The 23,553-nt window shown below is 33.1% G+C and overlaps 1 protein-coding gene across 2 annotated transcripts in view; it reads left to right on the top strand.

The window, feature by feature from the left end:
- The first annotated feature begins 8,574 nt into the window (after positions 1-8,574).
- The window catches only part of LOC124366307, a 117,651-nt gene continuing 102,672 nt past the window's right edge, over positions 8,575-23,553 (top strand). For both annotated transcript variants that reach the window (XM_046822749.1, XM_046822748.1), the window contains exons 1-6: positions 8,575-8,615; positions 9,498-9,581; positions 16,889-17,009; positions 18,287-18,396; positions 19,367-19,576; positions 20,249-20,327. In XM_046822749.1, coding sequence (XP_046678705.1) covers positions 16,917-17,009; positions 18,287-18,396; positions 19,367-19,576; positions 20,249-20,327 — 492 coding nt within the window. In that variant the 5' untranslated portion in view covers positions 8,575-8,615; positions 9,498-9,581; positions 16,889-16,916. The remainder of the gene's footprint in view (positions 8,616-9,497; positions 9,582-16,888; positions 17,010-18,286; positions 18,397-19,366; positions 19,577-20,248; positions 20,328-23,553) is intronic.

Here is a 23,553-nt window from a genome sequence, read left to right as displayed (position 1 = left end):
ATTCCCAGTCAGGTTAATACAAATTTGCAAATGGGCTTGTAATTTTCCCTGATAAAAACATTTAGTGGAATCTCGTATTAAAAAATCCCACCGGTGTAGAAATAACACCCTTAACAGATTTTAATCAATTGGACTGTAGATTTCCATCAATCCTAGGACCACAAGATTCGTATCTATCTTCATTAAAATATGTTCTGTTTATGTTTCCAGACCAAGACACCAACACCAAGACGAACAGCAAGGAAGAAGACGGGAGTGTATAGAAGAGCTTCACATTCTGAATTTGATTCTGCTAAGGATACTTCACTGGTCAGTATAAAACATATTTTGCTTTTAAGATGTCATTGTGAGTCTTGACCATGAAAATGTCGGATGAAGTTTCTTAATTTCTTGTCTTTATCTATTTAGTTTGAATATTAACTGTAATACCTCAAGAGACAACATTACTGTACTTTTTAAATTGTGGTCAAGGGCGGAGATTTTATGAGCACTCAGAGATTCCGTTTAGAACTGAAAATATTGTTATGCTTTGATCAAAAGTCAAGTGTGTCTTATATTTAATCTGTTGAGTAGTGTGCGCAGCATATGTTGTGTATTGTGACGGCTAAATTCACATGCATACTATTTGACTGGTAACAGACGATCAGGTAATAAAAGTTTCAAAACATCAAATCATTACAGAATAACCATAAAGATTTAAAAAGATTACAAAAAAAAAAAAAATGACTTTATGAATAATTCCTAATCCGACACACTTCAATATTCTGTAGAGTATTAAATGTATGCTAGCTGGTAGTTACATGAGTGCTTGCCGGTGCACCGACAGGACATCACCTAGTCAATACTCGCTCACACAACGCTCGTGTACGTCTACGGGAGTCAAAGGGTTAACATTGTTCTTATGGGTTAAATCGCACAGTTTTTTTTACTACAGCTGCCTGTTAGTGTAATTCAAATGGAACCACAAAAATAAAAATAACAGTTTAAATTCATTTAAAAATTTACAAAAATTAAAATTCAAAACAGCAACTAATCGGAAAAATTACTAAAATAAAATTTAGAGAACATATTTAATTTTACTCTAAAATCAAACTGGCATGAAATCAAAGTTTTCTGAACATTTAATATCATCAAACCATTCTAATCAAGGTCTTGAAAAAAATTTATAAATTTTAAGTTTTGAGAAAAAAGGTGTAAAAATGAATACCAAAGAAGAATTACAAATTATTATTTACTTTAAGAAAGGTTCTCAAAATTCACTCAATATTATACAAATCAAAAATAAAAATCGTAAAGGAAAAGTCTACATAAAACTACCAAGAACAAAAAAAGTTTGATCCATCATACGTATTTACTCCTTTATATTTATTTATTATATTTAAAAAAATATTATTATAGTGATCATGGGTTCGGACCGGGAAGTAATAAAAAATGAAATTTGTTAGGGTTCCGTGGTTTATTACAACTAATTTGTAATATATTTATAGTATGCCTATGTAGTGGATTAATGAATAAATCGTATATACTGTATTCTCTTGAATATTCAATTCAATGCATTTCAAATTCCTTGATTTATTAAGTATGCAATGTGTACAGTGAGTAGCATCAACATTAATATCTATACAACTATGTCATACAGGGTGGAAAAAAAGTATGGAAACGCTTTCACTAATTTTGTATGGCTTCACTTATACAAATTAAATTTTGTACATCACCACTTGTATTAAGAACCTAGTTTTTGAGACCAGTGGGGACATTTTATCTTTTCAGGGGGACGGCCCGTGAGGAGTCGGACGAAAATCTTAAATGTAAGCATAGGCCGAGTTTGGTATCAAATTAAAGGTATAGTAAAGAGAAACTCATTACCGCAAACCGCACTTAAAAAGGTTGACCCTATCCAGAGTACGGGCCGTTTGAATTTCATAAGTAACGTTTGATTAATTATATTATTTTTCCGCAATTTCACAGTCTCAAGTAAACTGTTCTGACTGAAAATGACACTTTATGAAACACTATTATCCAAAAGAATTAAATTAAAAATTATCTATGTAGTACAAAAAATAACCATACCTTTTAAATAAGGTGCTCAAACTGCTCTCCGAACACTTGTTGGCAATGAGCTAGTCTATTATAAAAACCTACTGCAGTTACATTTTGAAGCATCTCGGGTTTAATTCTTCTTGCTTCTTCTAATAAACGATTTGTCAGCTCCTCAATGTTGGCTGGTTTAGTTTTATACACATTATCTTTTAAGAAGCCCCACAAAAAGAAATCTAGTGGATTAAGATCCGATGACCTAGCCGGCCACTCAACGGTACCCCTGCGACCAATCCAACGGTTAGGAAACACTTCATCTAACAGATTGCGCACCCGCAAATAGTAATGGGGCGGTGCTCCATCTTGCTGAAACCATACTGCATTAAAATTTGCCCCAAGAAGAGCACGCACTGCTGGCAAAATGTTATTTGTTAACATATTGAAATAAATTTCGCCTGTTAGATTTCCATCTATCACAAACGGTCCTACAATGTTATTGTTTATTATTCCAGCCCACATATTCACTTTCTGAGGCCTTTGTGTGTGGCCTTCTATCATCCAGTGTGGATTATGGTCGGCCCAGTAACGGCAATTATGCCTATTAACTTGTCCATTAACAAAGAATGTAGCTTCATCTGAAAACAATATCGAACTTAAAAAATTTTGAATTTCTTCACACTTTCTCATCATTATTTCGCAAAATTCAGTCATTCGGTCAAAATCGTCCTCTGCAAGTTCTTGGATTAGGGTTACTTTAAAAGGGTGATACTTGTTTTTGTGTAAAACATTCAACACTGAGGTATGGCTCATATCAAGATCTTCTGCAGCCACTCTGGCCGAGGTGCTGGGATTTTCAACAAATGTTTGGAGTACATCCAAAGATTTTTGTTCATTTGTTGCCGATTTAGGCCTGCCACTTCTTTCGCGATCTTTGACTGTTCTACTTTCTTCAAATCTTTTTACTGTCTTAAACACTGTTGACTTACTAATTGGGGGTCTATCAAGAAAAGTGTCATTAAACAAATGCGCTGTTTCTTCATAGGGACGAACTAGATATCCATACCCACGCATCATAAGCAGCGTGATTCTCTCAAACTCACTAAGTGACGTTGCTTTTAAAACTAGTAGAATAAAATGTAAACACTTAAGTAAAAAAATGTATAACTATCGCAGTACCTTCTAGTGAAGACTTTCGACTTTATCTTACGTGGACGAAATTATAACGTAGACTAAAAACCAATCTGATATTGAAAATACAAAACTGTGGAGTTTTGCTGAGACAATACTGTTTGTATTGCCTAAACCGGTTTATGTTTGCCTGAGATAAAAGGGCTGGAGGGACTGGACCTTGACCTCATGTTGATAAGGAGTTAAGGTGGTATTATTGAATACTCTCAGTTTCTTGAAGACAAGACAGGAAAACCCCTATTTACTGCTATCCAACAAATGTAGAGGTAAAAAAAATACTTTTTTGTTGGAAATTGTTTTTCAAATTTACATAACCGATATAAAACATACTACTGAAAGTAAATTAGTTACTTCACAAGACAAAATTACTAAATTTCTTTACCATGAACTTCATACGGCCCGTACTCTGGATAGGGTCAACCTTTTTAAGTGCGGTTTGCGGTAATGAGTTTCTATTTACTAGACCTTTAATTTGATACCAAACTCGGCCTATGCCTACATTTAAGATTTTCGTCCGACTCCTCACGGGCCGTCCCCCTGAAAAGATAAAATGTCCCCACTGGTCTCAAAAACTAGGTTCTTAATACAAGTGGTGATGTACAAAATTTAATTTGTATAAGTGAAGCCATACAAAATTAGTGAAAGCGTTTCCATACTTTTTTTCCACCCTGTATATCCTAATATGAACTATTCATATCCTAATATGAAACTATCCTAATATGACAGTTTACTGTGTTCTAAACTTTAAAAATAGTTGCTTTAAGTAAGATTCAAAATAATTTATTTTTAAAAATATCTTCATTGAGTAAAGAGCCAGATTCGTTAAGTATGATTACACTTTGTATTTATAATTATTTACATTTGTAATTGTACTAGTTCTAAATTCTGTGGGAGAGATGTAATTGGACCTTTATACGCATAAAATATATTTTCTTCAAAAAAGCTTGAGTTTATGTACCTGCAAGGGACAATTTGTGTAGCTTTTGTAATTATCTTATTTGCTAAGTACAAATTTGATTTTCTCTTTACATACAGCACCATCTCTAATACATTCAAACAATAAACAGTAATAATGCCTAATTCCCCAAATATATTTATATATTTAATGCAGAGGACTAAATATATTTTGACGATTCAGACAATGAAAGTGGCAGAAGAAGAAGAAGAAGTCCCTGTAAAGAAATACTCTGAGAAACTGTCAGGCCCTGAGTTCTACCACGATTTCAAAGGAAACTATTACTTCACTGTCCGAGTAAAACATGGCATAAGGTTAGTTTCACTTATATATTACACTATGGTTACTTATAAAAGTAATGTATGCATATTTTTTTAGAACAATAAAGTATTTATTTTAAGGTGAATTTTTTACAGTACGTCCAATTAAAAAAAGATTCATAGCTTTATGCAGTTGTTCAATAAAATACAGCATTCATTATACAATCTGATATGTAGATACAAGATCTTTGTTGGTTTATGTAATATCACATCACTGTTGTCTTCTTATAGTGTTATCTATAGAAGCGTTATCGCTGTTGCCAAACAGATTGTCTGGATCATTGGTAACATTTGGCTTGGTAAATATAATCTGCGTTACACCCCATTCTAAATTTTCAATATAATATAATCTTTATTATTTGTTTTTAACTAGAAAGTAATAAATCAATACCCTTAAGTCATGATACGTTTTAAAATACAGTATTGTTAATCTGAAGTAACTGGTGGATTTTAAATGAATTGAAAAGTTAACAATTTAAGGGGACTGGGATGGTCTATTTGGTCAAAAATATAAATTTTTAGTTTTTACAATTTTGCCATGTTTAGATTTTCTTCTTTTATTCATGTCTAAGATTATAACTTTCTGAGAAGTAATGAAATAATTATTTTGATTATTGTAATGTTGTGCAGGGTAGTTTGGTGCCTCAGCTTAAGCTTCTCAAAGATTGAGATTTGGCATCAGTTTTTCTTCATGCTAATTTTATGTAGAAGAATAAATACTTTAGTTCTCACATAATAATAATAATAATTGGGATCGTTATCAACCATCATAATCATTTAATTAACTCAGGTTTAATGTGTGAAAGTCTTTGTACTGTTAGTAACAACAGATTTTATTAGATGACGATTGTAAAACAAGATCAAGTTAGGATACTTCTGGGTGTGGAGAGGTGTGAGAAAGTATAATAAGTTTGCTGGAGAGAACTATTGTATGTGGTATGAAGCCGTAAATGAATGCGGAAGTCAGAACCAGAGTAAATGTTTGGTTTTTGCAAAGTTAAAGCTTTGCAGAAAAACTAAATTCAAACAAGTCTCTTAGAGACTTCTTAACTACGAGGGCTATCCAGAAAGTGGTTTATGTTTTGATATAAACAAAAAACAAAGTACAAGAAAAGTTGTATTATATACATTTGAAAGTGACACAAAATAGTATTTTTAAACATAGTCACCTTACAAATTTAGGCACTTATCATAGTGGTGAACTAGTTTTGAAATTTCAATCACTTTTGCCTGAGACTTCAATCAGATAGTTTCACCTTCCCACAGTTTTTAGAGGAATGTGTGTACCCCACTCTGTAGACTAATTTGGTTTGATAATTCACATTTTTACCCAAGTCTAATCTCCTGTAATGATTCGATCGAGCAGCGAGTCACCATCTTTTCTGTAAGTGTCCAAAAATTTCAACGAAGCAGCTGTACACTGATTTTATGGGTTTCTGTTAATATTTTTCTGTACCCATCTTGCACAAAATTTTATGATAACCTAACTTCTGTGCAACAATGTTGTGTAACAAATTCCTTGAAATTTGAGAAAAACTAAGTGAGAGTCCTGTTATTCTTTAATCTTCTCATCAACTTTAGAGACAATTTCATCGGTCACAATGCTCTGCCATCCACTTTGTTCGTCATCATGCACATTAGTTCGGCCATTTTAAAACCAAATGCACCACTAAAGCACTCCACCTTCAGTGATCACATCGTTCCCATAAACTTCACGGATTTGGCAATAAATCTCAATTGGTTTATTAACAGCAATTTTATTATAACAACACAAGCTGTGAAATGTTGAAGATGGAGCTTTTATTGGCTACTTGTTAACTTATTTACATTCAAACACAAACCAATATTTAAAACTTTTATTTTTGTGAGGCTTTTCGGTAGCAAGGCTATCTTCGTCAGACACATCACAAAAATAAAAGTTTTAAATATTGGTTTATGTATTTGAATGTAAATAAGTTAAAAAAAGCTTTATTACCAACCACACTTCACAACTAACCGATTTTCAATTATATTACATATTTTAAACTGCTATTGTAAAACAATAAGGATCGACAGTAACATTTCACTAGCACGGCTGGATAGCCACTGAACAGAGAAATGCTCTGACATCAAAATTGCTGTGATGGTCCCGCCCCTAGTCTCTACAGAGCGAAACGTAATCTACTTTCCGGATAGTCCTCGTAATACACCAACCATTAGCCTACTCTAAGTTCATGTACTGCGACTGCCAGGTGCCTGAGATGTCTGGTCCCCACATGCCAGGCTGAGGCTCGTATGAAGGTAGGAGACAATGCAGAGATCCAGCCAGCAAAGGGAAGTCGTCCCCACAACCATCTACCCGATCTTGACACCCGCTACTGCGATAAGATCAACCAGGTACCCCACAGATCACAGTTTGTCATACCTCAAAATTTGACAGTATCCATTGTATGGGATTTGGAAAAGAAAAAATAAAAGTAGTAAAAATAATAAAAATTCAAGAGTATGATAATTGTTTTCTTTCATTACGAACATGCAAAAAGTGGTAATGCTCATAGTGTATGGTTCTCTTATGTGTAGTATATTCTTGAAATGAAAACAAAAGTATTTATTGATAGATGGTCATTAATGTTTGTCTGTTTGAGTAAATCGATAATCAATGATTAATAAAAAGCCACCTTAGTTTTTCTCCACTCTGTTATTTCAGTTTGTTAAATATTTAGTATAAAGCATTTTCTCAATTATTTATGAACTTCTGTAGATTAAATGAGATGTATACAAGAACTGTAAGTATGGAATATTGTCAGTATGGCAGTGGATGGGTGTTTCAGTTGGAAAACCAATGGTTGGAGTGGGTACCGTCCGAGCGGTTGCCCAGCCTGAGTCTGCAGTACTGCTGCTACTACGACGGCAAGGGATTCTACTTCCACCAGACGACGCAGAAGGACAATATACGGTATTGTAGTGCTGCTATTATTTCCTTGAAAAATATTAAAGGCAATAGAAAATTGTTAGCCTTTTAAAACCCTTATTGAAATACGTTTATAATATGTAGACATTCTTAATATTTTTGGTTTTGTAATAAGATTAATAAACTAAATTAGCCCTTAAGTGTGTACAGGTGTTTACATTTAAACCTAAAATCTTTAATATTTTAGAATAAACAATCCTGTCTGTTTGCAATTTTTATTGAACCTGACCAATCATAATAAGAACTAAGTTATGGTGGAAAATGTTTAAAATTATTAAAAAATAACCAGAATGGATACACGTGTGTTCCAGGTATCTCAGTTGTATCGAGTCAGGGTGTCCAGTGAGGGCGCACATGTGCACACAGAAGGATGCCCCCATCTCAGTGACCCCGCTGAAACCCCCTCACAACCACGCCCCTGACTATACGCTGCGCGACGCTCTGCTGTTCATCGATGCGGTGAGAGTGCGTGTCCGTTCTGACACAGAGCCTCGCGTCGCCATCCAACAAGAGACTGCCAGGTCAGTTTGAAACAGACATATTGACTGCAGAGGTTGCAGCTCATTGTAATCAAAAGGATTGAATTTCTGGCTTTTGCCATTGTTATATGTTACACAATGTATAACACAACATTTCGAGAATTGACATCTATTCTCTCCATCGGGTGAAAAAAATAGTTCATTACAAAACCAAGAAAAAGATGAAAAGGATGGATTTCAATCCTCGAAACATGTTAAACGGTTTGTAACATATAACAATGGCTAATGTCTGAAATCCTATTATTCTTTAAAAATCTTCCATCATCAATAACAAACTTTAATCATTGTAATCAAGGTGCTAATTTTCATTGATTTAATTTCAGGAATCCAGTCGGAGCCGAAAGAGTTGATTTGTCAATGTTGGAGTCTTGTTTGGATTTTGCGAGTGAGGTACGTTTGGTTTACTCAGCAATACTTATCACATTTTTTATTGATAGGGTACTAGAGATTCAATCATAAAAAGTACTTTTTTAGCTAGGTATACTTGATAAACACTATTTGTACTTCATTGACAATTTTTGCTTCACTCTTCTAAATTGTTGATTTTATTCTCCATATCTTAATGTATAATTTGTATTTTTCAGATTTCCGAAAATATGTCGAATAAAAACGTCACAGAAGACGAAGTAAGTAAAATATTTTGTAGTAAATAAAAAATAATTTTGCTGATCAAAACTATTATTATTGAACTTAAGTTTATGAACATCATAACTAACTTCATGAACTTATCTGCAAGAATAAGTTTTTTCTCCTTCATACTTTTTATAGATCTGCACTCAGGCAGATAAAAAGATTTGTTTTCGGTTAAAGTAATGTTTTTAAATTAAAGAATTAAAGCTGAGAGAGTATAACTAAGAGATTTACACAATTGCTATGAACTACCAGACATAAGACAACAATTGTTAATTTAAAATTAGGCCTGTGCTGGGCCTAAAACATAAACATAAACCAGAGCCCCCTTTCATGTAAATATATCAAATTAAAAACTATAATCTCAGTATAAAGAGATTTGAACCCATTCCCAGGTGAAGTAGTCAAATGAGACAACACTGTATACCACGAGATTGGAATCTCACTAGTGAGACAAAACATCAAGGTGTTCAAATCTCCAATTCATGAAGTAAAAAGTGCAGAAGAATCGCAGAATATGACGAAATTGAAAATATGTAAATCACTGCTAGTAATGGTTAGAATTTACACGTTTATAAAACTTGATAATCTCTTGTTTGCAGTATTTATCCATATTGTTATATTTGAATAATAATAATAATAATAATACATGTTGACTGTTTTCCAATGTTGAACCTATAATTCTGAAATAATAATAATAAATTCTAAAAATAATTTTTACTACACTATTTTTTTTTAATTATAATAAAAAATATTACGTTTGTTAAGAGGGTGTATTTTAATTTAGTGTAAATAAAGGCCTATAATTTTGTTAGCAAAAAAGAGTTTTGTCTATCATTAGTGTAGGCCTATATTTAATTTTTAATTTTTGTTTTTAGGTAGATTTTACATCATGTATAAAGCCACTTAATTCGGTCTCTTCTAAGAATTCTGCTGAGAGTCTACTACATGTAAAAAATCATGTAAGTATAATTCGTAAGAAGAACAGTCAGTATCGGTTTGTGACAATGGCAGCCTGTTGTGTATGTGAGTTTTTATTTTAGTTCAGTTATTAATTCTTTGACTCGTAATCCCGCAGTAAATTCGGGAGTGCCCTATGTGCCGCCTGCAGTAATCCCGATAGCCATAAGGGAAGCGCTATGGTGCTGAACAGTTTTCACGATAATGTTTCGTGATGAATAATCTCTTGCTTGAATATGAATGCGATCTAGCGGAATAAATGAGAAACAGTTTCAAGTAGTTTTCATTGTTCCCACTAGATCACAGTTGTTCTTTTATTTATTTCTTTCAGACCCAATTATTGACGGTATTCAGGCCATATGACTGTATTCATTCGGTTGTTCCAAGTAATCAGCTGATTCTATTACTGTTTGTGTAGTGAATACAGGTTGTAACCTCACTTTTACGTTACCGGTTGCCCTGATTTAAAACGTTTTGTTGTGTTTGTTGAGTAAATAAACATGGCTGTTTGTGTAATTACGTAAAATGGCGCAAGAAAGACTTACGGACGAATTTTTGTCTAAGATACATGAGACTTGGTAAATAAGTTCCTCATGGTCCAAGTAAAAATTCTGTTTTTTTTTTTTGGGGTGAAAAGCTCAAAGAACAGCAAAGTTAAGGGCAACAGCTTTCTGACACCGTGTAGGTATTTAGTGAAATGTTGGATACCATATATGGATAACAAGAGATTGTATGTATTTTATTCAGTTGTGTTCTTAGACACCCCTTTGTATCAATTTATTAAAATAAAAATAAAAATGTGAATTCAATAAAAATTTCTTTAATCCTCAGTTAAGTACATTTTAAATAATTCCGAGCCATTTCCATTTTCGTTTTTAACTCATAATTGCTGTTTACTTCAAAATTCCTCTTTATTCCTGTCAATCAATCAATCAATCAATCAATCATTTATTGTCAGAACACAAAGTGTATAACAACGTCAACAGTTAAAGGATAACAACAATCCACACTAACGTATAATTATTAAATACAAATACATTTTAAAAATACATCAACCCTTAAATACATGTTTTTATTTACTATATTAAAGATTAAAGTCTTTGGTCATTTTGTAAGACATTGTCAAAATGGTGAATATTTTGTTCAATAAAACTAGGCCTAATTTAAAATTACAATTTAACAGTCTAGGTTTTAAAATGAACTAAAAATTTATAAAATACAGAGATGCCAGAGGACCGAAACCAGGTTGAAAGTTACCCTATACATCAAAGTACTCACTTACACTATACAAGCATCTTTCAGTCAACCATAACTTAATAGCAATTTTAAAACCTGTTTAGGGACATGCCTTTGACGTCACTAGGTAAATGCATTGAATAACTTAATGCCTTGATATATAAAGCTGTTTTGAGTGCTAGAGTAATTATATCTTTTTGTAACAATATTATGCCTATTCCTTGTTTCATAGCCATGAATATCAGTTATATGTTGAAAGCCATAGAGGTTTTTTCTTTAATGTACATTAGTGTAGAAAAAACATACATTGATGGGAGGGAAAGAATGCCTAATTTTATAAAATATGGTCTACAGTGAGTCAAATCTGGCAAACTGCAAATAAGCCTAATGATTCTTTTTTGCAAAACAAACAACTTATCACAATAGCCAGAGTTTCCCCAAAGGATGATTCCATAGTTTAGCTGACTATGTACAAAGGCATAATACACACTAAGCAGGATGTCCCGAGTTACTTTATTTCTTAAAGATCTTATCAAGAATATGCCTTTTGATATCTTTGTTGCCCACATAATCAATATGATGTTGCCATTTTAAATCACTCTGCAAATATATGCCAAGAAACTTGAGAGGAGGATCACAGCCCCCTTTATTTGAAAGACTTAAAGTGAGATCTTGTGTTTTTTGAGAGTTTAGCTTAAGTTTGTTGGCACTACACCAATCGAGGATGGTCTCAGAACTGTCTGTTAAAATGGCATTGGTATTATCTACACACTTATCTTGTATACACATTCCCAAGTCATCTGCAAACAAAAAGGTCTTTATACTGTTACTTTGCAAATTGTATGGAAGGTCGTTGATATACAGGACAAAAAGCATTGGCCCCAAAATGGAACCTTGTGGAACTCCATGGAGTACATACAGTGTGCTAGAAAAGTTGCCGTTTAGGAACACGGTTTGACGTCTATTTTCTAAATATGATTTTAACAGGCTTACAACAGAATTACTGAAAAAGTAAATAAGGTAACTTATTTACCAAGATGTTGTGGTCCACAGTGTCAAAGGCCTTGGACATATCATAGGATCTCAGAACTACACTATTATGGTTCTCAATACCTTCATAGGAGTTTGATAATTACTTGTTGAACAGCTTCAACAGTGCTCTTCTTTGGTCTAAAGCCAAACTGACTTTTTGACAATAAGTCATTGATTTCCAAAAAGTGCACAAGCTGACCATGTAAAAGTCGCTCCAAGACTTTTGACACTGTGGGCACAATAGATATAGGTCTATAATTGTCACATAACTCTTTTGCTCCTCTTTTGTGTATGGGTATTACCTTACTAACCTTCAATAAGTCAGGAAAAACACCTTGAGTGATACTTAAATTGAATAAGTAAGTGAGGACTTCACAAAATAAAAACAGAAGCAATTTTTAGAATGGCAGCATTTAGCCCATAGACATCCAAGCATGAGCTTTCTCATATTTCATTTATGGCTTTAAAAACTTCTTCTACAGTAAAACATTAATATTAAAACTATATTTACAAATCTATTACAATCACAGTTGACACTATTTACATAAAAGATATGGTCCTTCTATACTACAAGGCACCTTGGTTGTAATGTCATTTACACAATCCACAAAATATTTATTAAATTTATCTGCTGTCAAAGAAACTGGCGTTGGCAGAGGTTACTGTTACTCTTCGTACAGCTATTGATAATTGACCAAGCAGCCTTGGTTTTATTCAAGGAAGCATTTACCATATCACAATTTGCAGATAATTTTTGCTTTTTGAATTTCATCATCTTGATAGAGCTTTTTAACTGACTTATAACTATTGTAAATCTTGCCATCAAGATCTATACTATTCTTTAACAAAAAATGCAGCCTATCTAGATCCCTTTTAATAGAAACAAGACCCTCATGATACCAATTGCTACTTTTGGCTTTTTCTCCCAGTTGTGCTACCACCAAACTTAGTCCTAAATGGGAAGGAACTAATTTACAGCCCCATATGAGAGAATCAAAGAACAATTGAAACTTATGATTTACAATCACTACCATTACTATATACATCAAGCCAACTTATTTTTCTTTAAGTAAAACAAAAATATATTTTTGTTTTCACAGTTTAGTATTCTAGAATGACCGACAGGCTTGAAAGGTCGGTTAGATTGTATTTCATTATCGATACATGCCTTAAAAACTATTGCATTGTGATCGGATACACCAATATGTAACTACAGTCGCTGTCCATCTGTCTGGATGCAATGAGGTTATTAATGTTGTCGATACATGTACCGCCCCCATCAGAAGTGGCGTTAGGTCTTGTAATCTCAACTACTGCTGGAGTTAGATTAAAACTGTTTTATCAAGTTTTGAAGTTGTAGAGTTTCACTAGTGTTAGACATAAAATCTATGTTGAAGTCCCCCACCAGAATAAGATTTAAGTTCCCACCATAGAGACTGGAAAAAACATCATGTAGCTTATCTAGGAAAGCATAGGTGTTTACCTTGTGGTGGACGGTAGAATGACACAACCACATTTTGAAATCACAAAGGAGAACTGCTGCCGCCTCGAATTGAAGCTCTTCAACCACTGATGGAAGTTCTGTCGTAGATCACAGAGTTTATGTGTTCCTTTATGAAGATCAAAGTTCCTCCTCTCTGTTTGGTTTTCCTACAAAAATAGCTGACAGTACGGTAGCCAGGGATAACAAGATTGCTGATATCGTTATCAGAGATCCAGTGTTCACATATACAAATAACATCTAGATTGTTATTATCAGCAACTAGTTTAAGAATATCAGTTTTATTTATCAAACCTTGTACATTCCACAACATCAGTGAAAAATTATTCTTGTATAGGCCTAACGTATTTGGTACCAACACGGTCTTCATCTCCAAAAAAGAATGTTTTGAAGAATCAGAGTTGCCTTTGTTTGAATATCTAAAGCGACTTATGTAAATACCTTCAGCCAAAAATCTGCATCAAACACCTTATTCCACAGTGATAAGGGAACACCAACCTTAAAGGAACTATATCCTGGACGTCTGTTTTTTAACTTGGTTACCTCATAATTAGCTTTAGCACTGCCACTCAGATACTCTTTGATATCTTCACATTCCACATTTTCAGAAAATCTTGAAACAAAAACAGTCTGTACCTTTCTACTACTTTTAGTTTGGCATCAGTCACAGTTGCACGACCTGTAAAAAAACTTATGTTTGTTAGCACCAGTCTTGCGCTGAGGTGTGTATGAGGTGCGCTTATTGTGCTTTTTATATTTAACCTCAACAAAACCATCATTGCTGTCACTTTCCTCCAACTCCGTTAATGTTGATTTAGGCCTAGGTGGTAATACTGCAGATCTTCTAGTGTGTTGATAACCCTCCAAATCTGATGCACTGTCAGATTTACATAGGTCAATAGTCCGACCAGTTTCACGCCGGTCTAAACTGTCAGATTTTTCCAGATGTAGACATAACATGTCTGTTCTCATTATTACTATCTATCATAGGATAGAAAGAGTTAGTATTTTTAGAGGTAGATTTCAGTATACCAGAGTAAAGACACTCGCTCACTGTCACTTGGCCTAGTCAAAAAGTCCCCAATTGCCTCTGTGTGGGCCTTGAAGAACGGAAGATAACTTCACATTATCAGATTGCACTGACCTAATCTGTTCTTGAAGTTCTCGCATATTTTTTGTAAGATCAAAAATTTGATCAGTCAAAATTCTAATATGTACAATACAGTCACATGAGCAATTACACTCAACTTTCTCAGATAAATTAGACGAGTCACTCACAGTCCTCTCACGTTGCTCCAACCGTTTACAGCTGTCACAAACAAAATTAGATTTTTCGTCTTTAGAAAACGAGAAATCTTTCTTACTTTTCCCGGCACATTTAAAGTGAAAACCACTTCATACAGTTTCCTTCACATCTGTTAATGCAAAATTTTACACATTAGCAATTTGGAAAAAAAATAGTTCTAACTATCAATAAATTTATAATCTATTTGAAACATTAAAACTAAATTAATACCCTGGATAATTTAAGTTTTTGTGGTTATGTATGTGAAACAAAACACAATACAAAAGGGTATTTTATGTTAGAAAAAGTAAACATTCAGTAGTGTTCATTGAACAAGTAATAAACAACTATCCTATCTCTACAACATCTCCTATACCATTATCAGTTAAGGAGTGTGGTTGAAGGGCTAGTTCGTCACCTCACCATTGGACTCACGAGTGCAGAGGGTTGGAGCCAGCCTGGTACTTGGCTATCTGCGGATCAGTCATCTGTCATTCCTATGAACACAACTGCATGATCATGGAAATTTTACTGTGTTATATATTGTTTGGTATCATTTTTCTTGTAATGATGTTTACAGTTTATAAATATTATACTTAGCTTTGCAAAACGGATATCCGTTGATTTGGCCCGCGGTCCCGCCCGCCCGCCCGCTTAATTTCATTTTTTATAAAATGTAAACAATCTATATAATACGTATGAATCAAGTATTGATTTGATTCATATACCATTGGAAAGGTAAAGAATTGCAGAACACAGCACTTATTTTTTTATTGTTCTATGACAGCTGTGTAATTTTATAATGACGTTGCTATTTTTGTCTTTGTAAGTATTTTGTAGTTTTATAACAAAATATTACTATTTATAAAACAATAAAAAATTTATGGTTATTTTAAAATTTTACAAAACCCCAAAACATTATTAGAGTAACTGTTTTATCTGGTAATTATCCCTTTCTTAGGTACATATTATAACAATTCTGGTTTCTACTAACCATAAAAAGTGAAAACCTTTGGTTTTCTCACAATAATTATTATTATAGTTTATTCTAAATAAAATGATACCGAATATAGTTATTTTTACAGTTTATAACAATTTATAAACATTATTACAAATTTATGTGTTTTTGATTTAAAAAACCACGCTTCTTATACTACTTTCAGTTTTTGCGCTAAAACTTAATTTATTCACCGAAAGACTCATACAACTCGTATAAATTTTCTGAAATTAGACTAAATTTGTGACTTTTTGGCTATTTTGGAATTTGAAATGTATAAATTTAACTATATTTTTCAGGCACACCCCCTTTCCCTTTTTAAATGCAAAAAACAACAAAAATGTTTCCACTCACAATAAAAAATTCAAATAAAAAATATTTACCCCAGTTACTTATTATTATTGTATTATATTGTTCATTGTGAACAAAATACCAGATACAGTTAGGTTTGCAGTATTATATTATTTATTATAGTGTACAGGTTTATAGAGTAAGATAAGTATTACACACTGCTGGAAAGCATTCACATTGATTGATACATTGGGATAGTATTGGACGAGGAGGAGGGTTTAGGATTTGGATAGAGAGGGGTATCAGGCAATGACCACAACTGTGGTAAGGCAAGGTACTGATTGCGCACAATACTGAAATTGCAGACAACTAACAAGCATGATGACAGTGAGGTGATTGGCATGGGAAGGGGAAGGATTTCATTTATGTCACTTGACGCGGACGTTACAACCAATGCAGCTGCTATGTAAACAGCCATAGTACATTTGTATACTGCCACATTCTTTTAGGAATCCCAAGTTTGGGAATAATATACAATAGACAAAAATTTTGATTTACACAATACAAGTATAAAATATCTACATTGTTTAGTAATAATTAAAATATTTAAAAAAATTTACATTGAAATTTCTTTATATAAGACTGTCCTATCAAATTAATGTTCTTGACATACTAAAGGTCCTTGCAGGTGGTAAGACCAGCCGTTTTAGGTTATAGCTGAGAAGAAGATATTGAGGTTTAGCATTGTTGTTGTTCTCTTGCAGGTTGGCCACATATATGGGCCCAATAATCACAGTTTCCAAGTTCACGCAAGACAATATCTGCTGCCTAATCTATGTCACAATCTATATGCTTATAATAGATGAAATTCATCTTTTTGTTGTTACTTCAATAATACTGATTTGGTGTCCTATGTTTATGTCAAACTGTGGTTGTAATTCTGCATTCAATCTTGTTGTTTTTACAGTTTTCTACCAATGCACTTGTCTTAAACAATGTTGAAAAGAAGAAGCAAAACTGCTGAAAATGGAATTTTCCAGGAAAACAATATTTCCCAGGATAACAAGTCACAAGATAATGCTACAAAGGTGAGATAAATAAAGATGATCTATTATAACAAATGCAGAGGTAATAGGCAAAATGTGTTGGACTCTATATTGTAAAACTAGATTATAATTCAACATGTATATATGGTAGGTCATTGTGGCTTTTGTAAAATGGCTAAATAAAATGAATGTGTGGTGTGAAGGTACTTTAACCCTCCAAGAGCTGAATATATTCACTTGTAATGCTTCATGATTTTTGGGAGTTTTTCAAGCGTATGTTGAAAGTAAATCAACATTGAAAATAGTACATTGAAATTAACAAAGTGTAAAGTAGTATATATTTTTTTCAACAAAAGCTACAGGATGATAACAAAATAATTATAATTACTTACCATTGCATGTTGAAAAGTTATAAACCGTTTTAGAGAAGAACACAATTTTCTCAGCTAAAAATACAAAATTAATACAAATATATTTTAAATAAAAATAAACACAGGAACAAAAATGTGTTGTTTGTGCCCGTTGAAAACCCTACAAATCTGCTAGTGAAACAATTACTACAACAGGTGAGTTTGATAGCACCCAAAGAGAATCCAAGTGAGTATTTTAATTATTTTGGACCTATATTATGATTAAAAAAGCTAAAAATCTCAAATACACTAAAAGAAAGTTAAAAGTTAAACTACTTTAGTTATAAACAACATCAAAATAACTTGGATGGAGTGACTCCCACAAGTAAAGATGATTCCAGCTGATGATATGCATAGCTAAAATCATCTGTACTCTAACGATGGTATTAAGTTATAAAAAACTAGAGACGGCATGTGGATAAATTAATACTACTTTTTTTGTTATTACTATATAAAATACAATGTGAACTATTATCATTTATGAATGTTATCTCGTTTACCGTAAATGTTGACCTAACCTCGTCTAGTGCATTGTCAATTGTTTGTGGATTAAAAAATATATATTAGAAATATATAACTGTTCATTAACTAGTAATTATCCTTTGTTTAGGGTTCGTTATTAACCATTAAAGAGTTGAAAGGATACGAAATATTTTCAATCTTTATGCTGTTATGTAATATTAAAACTCACATGGTGTTTTGCATTTTTGAGTCATAAAAAACTGTCACCGAACTTTTTCTATTTTTTGAAAATTGCATTTCTATATGGTGGAGTGTTCTAGTGGCATTTATGAGTTTTATTTGCTATTACCTCCCCCCCCTCCAGCGTGGCTGTTAATAATGTCTACCATACTGATAAGCTAGTATCAGCTCTGTTATTTGTATATTGTACTGACACGTTTCTTGCAGCCTACCTGTATCATGTCCGAGAAGGTACCTGCCATGCTGTTGGACTCTTGGCTCTACCACGATGGCAATGGCTTCTACTACTGCACTAGATGTATCACCCAAGATAAAAGGTACCAAAGATTTACGTATTCAAATAATACAGTCAGGAACTAAACTGAAACTGATTAATAAACGTACAAAATATCACACTATTCAGTATGTTGTGTGCTCAAAGTTTTATTTATACTATACTGCAGTTCTATTTATCTGTTATTTTCTACAAAATATCTGTGATAATTTTGGTTAATCGGAAAATTTGCGTGATCCAAGAAGAGTTTTGTCGTTTTAACTCTTCCCACGCTGTAGACCGATATATCGGAATGGTAGACTTTGACCAAATACAGTTAAATCCGATATTATAGATAATGTATCTTGAAGAGTTTTTTTAGTTCACAAAAGGCCTTAAAAATCCCTTTGCACGCTCTGTGCTTATCGCGGTTTCCAAGGAAGTGTATTTATAATTGACCTTCACTCTGTGGTAGGGGAGGTGAACTCCGATCACCCACTTGTCAGTTCTACGTGTCCTATAGAGCCATAACCAAACATATCTGTGGCGTGTATTTCTGCTTTTCTGGTTGTCACAATAGTGCCCTGAGCGCATACATACGTATCTTGTTATTATTCTTCATCACGTGGTAGTGTTGAGATTAGTTTGAAATATTTATCTTGTTTTACTATAAAATTAAAATTAATTTAAAATAAACAGTTTTTTTAAAATAGTTCTTTATTATTTTTATCAATAAATGCAACAATTTTAAGTAAAATGCCCTGTTTATACTTTTTTTGCTTTTACCTTTTATAGTTGAGTTATAATAAAAATTAGCTTTGAACTTTAAGAATCACAATGTTTTTACTTGTCTTGGCGTTATAGGAAAGTTAATATATTTATTAGTGACGTGTTAAGGGGTAATTTGACTTAATTAAACTTTATAGTTTGAATGTGTAATACTTGTGTATTTCACTCATTGAGATTTCTGTACTTTTGAGTTTTGATATGACTCAGTCGGGATAATTCATCGAGATTTGTCGTTGATGTAACAGATACTTGAGCTGTTCAGTGCCTAAGTGTGAGGCGCGGGGGTGGATGACTCTGGAGCGGGGGGCTCCCATCACTCTTCGCCGGTCCCACAACCACGGACCCCAGCCCCCCCACTATCTGCAGGAGCTGTGGTTCTTCCATAGACTCAAGCTGAGAGCACAGAGGGAGGTGGACATTCCGTTCTCCAAGATATATCAGGAGGAAGCCACTAAGTGAGTCATCTGATAGTTTGTTATAGCTTCCGTAATGCAACAAGGAAACTACGTTTTTGAATAATAATACCCTCCTCAAAGATTGCTCATTTTCATGTGGGGAGGAGCTCTCATAGCAAACAGCACACTTTATTTGATTACAAGTCCTTTTTGTATTACATAATTATATTTTATATGAAAAAAGAGTATTCATTTGTGAGGTGGAAATCAAAAAGGGACATCTTTTGTGCAATTTTCAGTTTTTAGTTATTAATATTTTTAAACTCACATTTAAATTCTAAATAATTGTGTGCAAGTTCTGGGTCTCTACGATCTTTTTTGTTTTGAGTTACGGAAAAGGGCATTCTGAGAAAAATTAATTTATAAAGTTTTAATGAGGTCAGAACCTCTCTTCAAGACCATATTAAAATAGTCCGAAAATGTCCTGTCAAATCTAGAACTTTGTCCTAGTACATTGAGTATCTGCTAGAATTCAGGAGACCTTTGACTTTTTGAATAATTGTTTGTTTATGTATTGTGTGCTGTCCAATAAAATAATAATTTTATGAGATTTAGCCTTGTTGCAGAAGTTCAATAACATCTCTAAATATTACTAGTATTCAAGGCCATTTGTTTTATTTGAAACATATGCATTACTAAGATTTAAAATAATATTGATTGTGTTTCGCGTAGGAACCCTGAAGGAGCTGCCTTGATCTCGGAAACAGAAGCCATCAACCTGTTGGAAAAGTTGTTTATGTTCAATGTAGGGGTAAGTTAACAAATTGTACAATTTAATTATTCTTAAATTTCTGTTGTTTTAAAAAAAATATCACTGAGCGGGCACTAAAGAATCTGAGTGCCTGGTGGATCTCATCTTGTATAAAATTTAGCAGATCAGATATAAAATTTATTCAAATTTAATATAGAGAGAGATCTGTTGTGACTAAGTGAAAGCTTGGTAAGTCTCCGGTAATGAAAAGTTACAGCTAAGCTTCTTGAAAATTAGTAAATACCCTAAGAATACGTTAAAACTAAATTTTATTGATGGTTAAATTTTTAAAAATGGTTTATTATATGGTTCTTCTGTAATATTGAATAATTTTCCATTACGCATTATTGATTTCAAATTAGATCACACATTTTTTTTGTAGGTTATGGCTGCTTTAATTTAACACATTCGAGTCTACGCTCGAGCCAGACGCGAGCGCCGTTGTTTAAACCCCCGGCCGGCGCTCGAGCGTGACTCGAGCACAGCTTTGCCGATTGATATACGGAGTTGCTCGAGTGATATTCGAGTGCCGTCTGCTGCATTAGAAAGCCAGCGTTAATGGTTAGTTCAGAACAATTCCGCTAGGCGCTACTACGTCATACCCGCTTGAGGCTTTTGTTTATCCACTGACGTGGCCTGGCGCGTCGTCAGTCTGTCTACGACAACAATAATTTTTTTAGCATTTGAAATTTTTTTGGCAATTAAAATAATTATTTGTAAATATGTATATAGTAAATGCCTTTAAAAAAATTGAAATTACTTGTTTTATTTATTCAAAAGTTAGTTTTCAAGTAACACCAAACATGCATGAGTTTTTATTTTTCTTCAAAAAGTGTAAGTTTTGAAATTTTTTTTAAAATTAATTAGATTTTATAGGAATACAGTTTAACATATCATTTTAAAGAGGAAAGTAGAACTTTCAAGAAAATATAATATCTTATACATAATATTTAACAGTTTTCTAAAAAAAAAATCTGAAAACCAATTAATTTATGCAGACCGGGTTATAAAAACAGCAAATAGCGAGCCAGACTCCAATGTGTTAAATGCTGTAACTATGAAGTATTACTTTATTTGTTCGAAGACGATTATTTTTATATTTTTGTTATGGAAGTTTCTAACATTTATTTCTAATGTTAGAGCTGTGATTCCTCCAACTGGTTCTGTCTACAAGATAATGTCACAACTTAAGGATTGTAAATAGTGCCGAGTCACTTTTACAGCTCAAATCTCAAAATACTTCATTATATCATTGTTGAAAAGCTGTTTATTGTATTGCCAACTTATGAAATGACAATTTCATGCAAAACATCATTCTGTATTTTTAAACCAAATTAAATCAACCTGTACAGTGTGCCAGCAGCACCAGAACACATTGCTACAATCAATCTACTCTATTTAATAATTTTACATTTAAGAATTGAAATTTACAATTTATTAGTAGGAATTTTATTTTTGTAATGGGTAGTTAACAAACTTATTGTCAGTAAAATGTAAAAGGTGTTTTGTACTGTTATGAATAAAAAATTCATTTAATCAACGATCTATTAGCTTTTTGTGTACTTTATTTACACTGCTTGGTTCAGAATAAAATATTCTACAAGTTTTAAAAATTTTGATATGTTTCTTGGTGAAATTACAAAGTTATTGCTGCCCAAAAATGAAAAAATGTGTTTTTTTCACTCCATTTTGCATTTACTTAACTTACAGTTATGGGACCTGGGGAAGTGACTTGGGCAGTATTTACAACCCTTACATTGTAACATTATCTTGGAGATGTAACATAGATCTTATCTAGTAGCAGACTATGTCTAAAATTGCAATTTAAATCAAAATACTACTGTATCGAATATGCACGTGCCTTTTGTGCCTGTTCACACCCATTTTATATGTCATGCACATTTCCCTGTCCACTTACTTTATAAAATATGCAATTAAAATAAAATAATTATCAATCTTCCATGTATTAGTTTTAGTAAATTTTGAAAATGATTTCACTTATTTTGTTAGTTAATTGATTTTCATTACAAAATTTGTATTACAAGAAATCTTAGTCAGGCGTCAAATCATAATTATAATGTAACTATTATAATTATAATTAATTTGCTGTGTTAAAATAATATTGTGTCATAGTGAATTGAAATACAAATTTTAATCTAGCTAATTAAATACAACTTAAATTTAAATATCAACAGTTTTGCTATTAATTTTCAAAGAATACATACAAACATTCTTTTAAAAACTATAGCTTTGACAATTTATTAACTACTCACTTTCAGTAGTTAATACGCAATCTGGCCGTCACAATATAAGTAGAATGATATTACTATGTTCATATATTTTTATATTAACCTCTCAACTGCCACAACCGTGTTAACATGTGTAACCCTGCTTTGCGGTCAACTACCACAACTGCACAATTCTTTTCCCAAAATTTTCTCAAACTCAACCCAGAAAAAACAAAATGCATGGTCATTCAGACCCAGCAAAGAAAATCCAAAACTGAGCTTTCAGGAGCCCCTGTCATTTGCATTGGTGATGTTGAGTTGGAAACGACCTCAACAGCAAAACTGTTGGGGGTGATGTTGGACGAGGGTTTGTGTTGGACTGAGCAGTTGGTGGCATTAGAAAGCAAGCTCTCAAAAGGAATCTTTGTCATTCGAAGCCTCAGTGCTTTCAAAAATCTGAAACTCATGAAAAATGTCTACCACTGCTTGGTCGAATCGCACATCTCCTACTCAATCGCCCTGTGGGGAGCAAAGGAGTCAGCCTTGAGCAAAATTTTCATTGTTCAAAAAAAGGCAATCAGAGCAATGCTGAGACTGCCCCCTCAAGCCCATTGCAAGCAACACTTTCAAAGGCTGGAAATCTGTACTATACCTAGTCTTTACATTTATGAAATGGCAAACTACATTAAGTTCAACCATCTTGAATTTGTTAATAACACCCATAGGTACGATACTAGAAACAAACATTTGTATTCTGAGCAGCATAACCTAAAAATGTTTGAAACAAAACCACTCTACTCAGGTCTTAAAATTTATCAAAAACTACCACTTTCCATTAGAAACATTCCTGTAAACAAATTCAAGAGTGAACTCAAAGATTTTTTAATAAAAAAAAGTTATTACTCATTGTCAGAGTTTTTAACAGAAAGTTAACACCCCCCCCCCCCCCCCCCCCCCCGTGACCCTTTCCTAGGGCACTAATGACTCGTCCAACGCCG

The sequence above is a fragment of the Homalodisca vitripennis genome, chromosome 7, assembly GCF_021130785.1.
Source record: "Homalodisca vitripennis isolate AUS2020 chromosome 7, UT_GWSS_2.1, whole genome shotgun sequence".
Taxonomy (NCBI): Eukaryota; Metazoa; Arthropoda; class Insecta; order Hemiptera; family Cicadellidae; genus Homalodisca; species Homalodisca vitripennis.
This window is presented reverse-complemented; position numbering and strand designations above follow the sequence as displayed.